The 4,588-nt window shown below is 29.7% G+C and overlaps 1 protein-coding gene across 1 annotated transcript; it reads right to left on the reverse strand.

The window, feature by feature from the left end:
• Positions 1 to 958: 958 nt before the first annotated feature.
• LOC125830590 (two-component response regulator ORR26-like) lies at positions 959 to 3,387 on the reverse strand. Its single transcript, XM_049509770.1, has 5 exons — positions 3,252 to 3,387; positions 2,498 to 2,938; positions 2,254 to 2,330; positions 1,145 to 1,930; positions 959 to 1,018 (listed from the first exon to the last, which is right to left on the reverse strand). Exons 1-5 carry the CDS (start codon positions 3,385 to 3,387, stop codon positions 959 to 961), a joined length of 1,500 nt encoding a protein of 499 aa, XP_049365727.1.
• Positions 3,388 to 4,588: the final 1,201 nt, after the last annotated feature.

Below are 4,588 nucleotides of genomic sequence, written 5' to 3' on the forward strand. Positions count from 1 at the left end.
CCGCCCAATGACCTATAATACTAGAATTCCTGTTAGATGAAGGCTTAGGGGAAACCTTTTTTATAGTGTACAGAACTAGGATGCTAAGGCCTTTGTCAACTCTGATTAGTCTTTCAAGTGTCTTTATTTGTACCCGTGGAAGTGTAGCATTGAGGTGAGAAGTGAGCTAGCTAAATGGGGTCCTTTCAGAACTACTTTTTTTTAAATTGAGATTCAAGTTCATAACGTTGGTTGAGCATAGAAGCTAATAGATCTTTCAACTTAGAATTAGTCAATTTTTATTTTCCAATGCGACAAGAAGGGATATGACTTATCGGTAGAGTGTCATCGATCTGAACCTGATTTATTTCACGAGTCAGGTCTCGACTACCTGCGCCACGAAAAAGAACAAAAAAGTATCCGACTACTTTATGCACACACTTTCCTATACTTCTCCTAAGTGACATCAGAATACTCTTTCGAGTGTGTTTTTGAACCAAAATGTTGATGTCAGGGATATATGTGGGCTAAAAGGTAGATGACTGATAGTTTTATACTAATTCAACAGTTCAAGGGAATTCTAAGCCCTTCTCCGTTTGACAAATGACACCAAATTATGCCTCTAGAAAAGTGGATAGGACTAGTCATTTGTAGCCCAATTGAATGGATTAGTTCAATATAATTGAACCTTCAATTAAATCTATATTTATTGGACTTGAATCATTAGTTATATTGACACGCAATATTTATTGAAACTAGTATATCTTGACTATAAGTCAAAATATTTAGGATTTCAATTTAACTAAGTTTTGCCGTCCAGAGTACTATAAAACATAAAAAAGATACTACATAGTCTAAACAACATAAAACATTAAAAAGATAGAGTGCTACATATATAGTCTAAAAAACAAAATGAAAGATGCAATTTCCACTTGAAGAAACAACTTTATCTCCATAAAAAGCCTCAGACTGCATTGGATCATGTTGAAGAATCATCAGGAAAACTTGTTATATCTGGAAATTGAACACTCGATGTCACCTGCATATAAAGATATAACATCAAATTTAATTTGTTTCTAAAAAACTACCATCATGACAAATGTAGATAAATAAATAGTAGCATAGCAACCAACATAAATAAAGTTTAGAAAGAAGCAGTACTGACCATATCATCAGAGTAAACTTGATCAAACAAACTGTCATGTTCATTGGGTAGGTCAAAACTTGGAAGTTCATTATTCTGATAGAAGAAATCCAGATTATCGAAATCAAAATAAGCATCAGTATCCATCATCTCACTTGACTCACTTCCTTGAGTATCACTCACATGTGATGTTGTGACAATATGTTGAGCCATGTTTTGTTCACCAATATGTTGTTGAACTCCCAATCCATCAATTGTCGCATTGGAGATATTTGTATCAGCTGGCACTGTTGCATATGTTGCTACATCCAAGGCATAGTCATTTTGAGTATGATGAATCCCATTGTTAAACTCTAGCCCAATATTTGATGATCCTTGCAACTGATCACCAATATGCTGCTGAAAATTAGTATTTGCTACTCCCAATCCATTAATTGTCAAATTTGCAATACTTGTATCTGGCACTGTTGCTACATCCAAGGCATAGTCATTTTGAGCATGATGAATCCCATTGTTAAACTCTAGCCCAATATTTGATCCTTGCAATCCCCATAAAGGTCCCTCCTGTTGTTGTTGTAGCCCTCCTGAAAAGTTGAGGTATTGGGGATCAACATAGACCTCCTGCAAAGTTGAACTCTCAGCTCCTCTAGCAAAGTTTGGTAGAAATGGAGTTTCTGGGCTTCTTTGGGTTTCTTCTTGTTGTAGATTTGTAACATTCATTTTAAGATGAGACGACGTCGTCTCAAATATTCCAAGGCTACTAGATTTTCTCTTCCTTGGAGCTTTCCAAGTATTGTTACGACATTTCTGTAAAGCGTTAAGAAGAAGAAGAAAAAAATATTATTAATTATTTGTTTGTGTTTGATATAATAGGTTAACAATAAATATCTCTCAAAAAAGATATATAGATAATGATATTATTGAGTTGAATTAATATTCTTTTGATAAAAGTTTTAACTACTACAGGTTTATATTAATGTCATTGGCGAAAGTGATATAAAATCTTATTTTATGAAAAATGACTTCCCAATTCTTTTTTCCATAAAAACATCTTCTTGGTTTTTCCTTTTACCAAATACACACAAATATTACATACATAATTCACCAATTAGAAAATTTGAGAAATGTACCTGCAAGTGACTAGCTACTTGATACCTAGTAAGACCAGGTACATTCATCGCCTCAAGAATATCACTTGGAAAACATCCTACAAAACAATTCATAACAATGAAAATTCACTTTAATTTAACATATATTCCTAATTAAGATAAGAAAGATGAATTAAATATAATTATTAGTCTGAGCGTCTTAATTCCAAGTAAGTTGACCACGACTATAAATATGAAGTAATAAATAATTGTGAAGTAAACTTACTGCCATCATTGAGTTTGTTCACAGCTTCTTGAAATTTGTCATGAAGATCCACAGTCCATATGATGCGAGTCTTTCGTCGAATAATAACCTTGGTAGCGCTGCTTTGACTCTTTTCCTCTTCAGTCAGTTTTCTACCTTTCTTTCTCCTCAATTTGCGCTTTTCATTAGATACAACATCATTTGTGGTCTCATGGATATCATTGCCTTGCTCATCTATATTAATAGGCACATTATTTTCCTCTACATGTTGTTCTTCATTATCTCCAACAATTTTAATGTTGTCAATGACATCAATAGTCTTTCCCTCTTGTATATTCTTTTGCAATACAAGTTGCCACATGTAATTCACAAATCCTTGGTGAAGTGGCTTTTGCATGTAAAAATAAGCACCACTTTCAAAAGCTTTCTTTGCTGAGCGTACATCGTATTCATCACAAATACCTGCATTGTTATTTTAAAAAAGCTAGCAATTAAAATTAAATTATATTGTAAACATTATGTAAGGGTTAATTTGGTTTTTATCTATTATAACAACATATATTCTTACTAAAAGTAAGAGTTGGCATAATAGATAATTTATAACTCTAAATAACAAATTAAAATTCATAGCTAATCCTTCTTGATGACATATTACCAACAAAATCTATTTAGCTAAGGGTTATTTAGAGATGATAAATTAAAGACATATTTGATAATTAATTTTTTTAATAAGTATATTAAATGTCATAAATGAAGAGTAAAATTAAATACTTACAAATTGAAACTATATCCAAGGCTACAGCTTGATCCAAAAGCTGAAATGAAAGCAAGCCGGCTGAATTCATATTGATAATCATTACATCAATTTTTTCCTTTCCTTTGGAGAGCATTGACATTCCTTGTGATGCCATATCAACTGTTCTAACTGTATCAATGCATTTTAAAAATCAATGAAAAAAACACGAAAATAAATTATATACAAAAATTTATTTATTTCTAATAAGAAAATTTAACTATAAAATAACTAATAAAATTCTAGATACATGTAGTTAAAAGAATGAAATAACAATAGTATATTGAAAAATAGTAAAACTTATTTATATATATATATATATATATATTTTGTCTATATCCCATAAAAGACAAAAAGCTTTTTATCTGAAAGTCAATAATAGTAATACTTAGATTGACTCTAATCTGTTTCTTTCTTTCTCTTTCTTTTCATTGTCCTAATCTTTTGCTGTTACTATCTAAATAATTTATTTCTTTAAATTATAAATAAATTTGTAAAAATCACAGATATAAGCCTTAATTAAAATTTACATTTGAAGAATTTAATTGATTTTCTCCTTCCACTCTTTGTTGCTCTAGATCAATTAATAAAAAATATTTTTTTTCTCTTTTTCTACAAAAAAAAATCAAGAGTTAAACACACATCTAAGTTTATTAAGTAGGTAAAATGATCAATATAAATTATGCCTCCTCTAGGATATCAGATGAAATTGAAATGACAAAAAAATTAATATAAACTACCATATCCGTTAAAAATAATATAGATCTCTACAGAGAAAACTAATCAAGTATGTGACAAGCTTATGAAAAATCTAAAAAAGAAAATCATTTATCATCTAGTAAAAAAAAACATAAACAAGTTTTAATTAAGTTATCGTTCTAAATTTTACTTATTGAGTTCAATATATCTTAATAATTTTAAAAAATTAAAAGTGAAAGTATTTTTTGTCTACATCCTAACAAAGACAAGAAGTTTTTATGTCAAAGTCAACAACAATAATAATAGTAATAATTGACTCTCATCAGTTTCTTTCTTTCCCTTTCTTCACATTGTTTTTATTGTGTGCCTTCACTATCTGAATAATTTATTTCTCTAAAATATAAATAAATTTATAAAAATTAAAGATCTAAGCCCTAATAAAAATTTGTATCTGAAGAATTTAATAGATTTCTCCTCCAACTCTTTGTTGCTCTAGATCAATTGACAAAGAACATTTTCTTCTCTTTTTCTACAAAAAGATCAAGAGTAAAACACATATATGTAAGTTGATTAAGTAGATAAAAAGATCTGTATAGATTATGTCTCTTCAAGGATATCTG

This window comes from Solanum verrucosum, unplaced genomic scaffold, assembly GCF_900185275.1.
Source record: "Solanum verrucosum unplaced genomic scaffold, falcon-dt-bn FXZP01000004.1, whole genome shotgun sequence".
Classification (NCBI taxonomy): domain Eukaryota; kingdom Viridiplantae; phylum Streptophyta; class Magnoliopsida; order Solanales; family Solanaceae; genus Solanum; species Solanum verrucosum.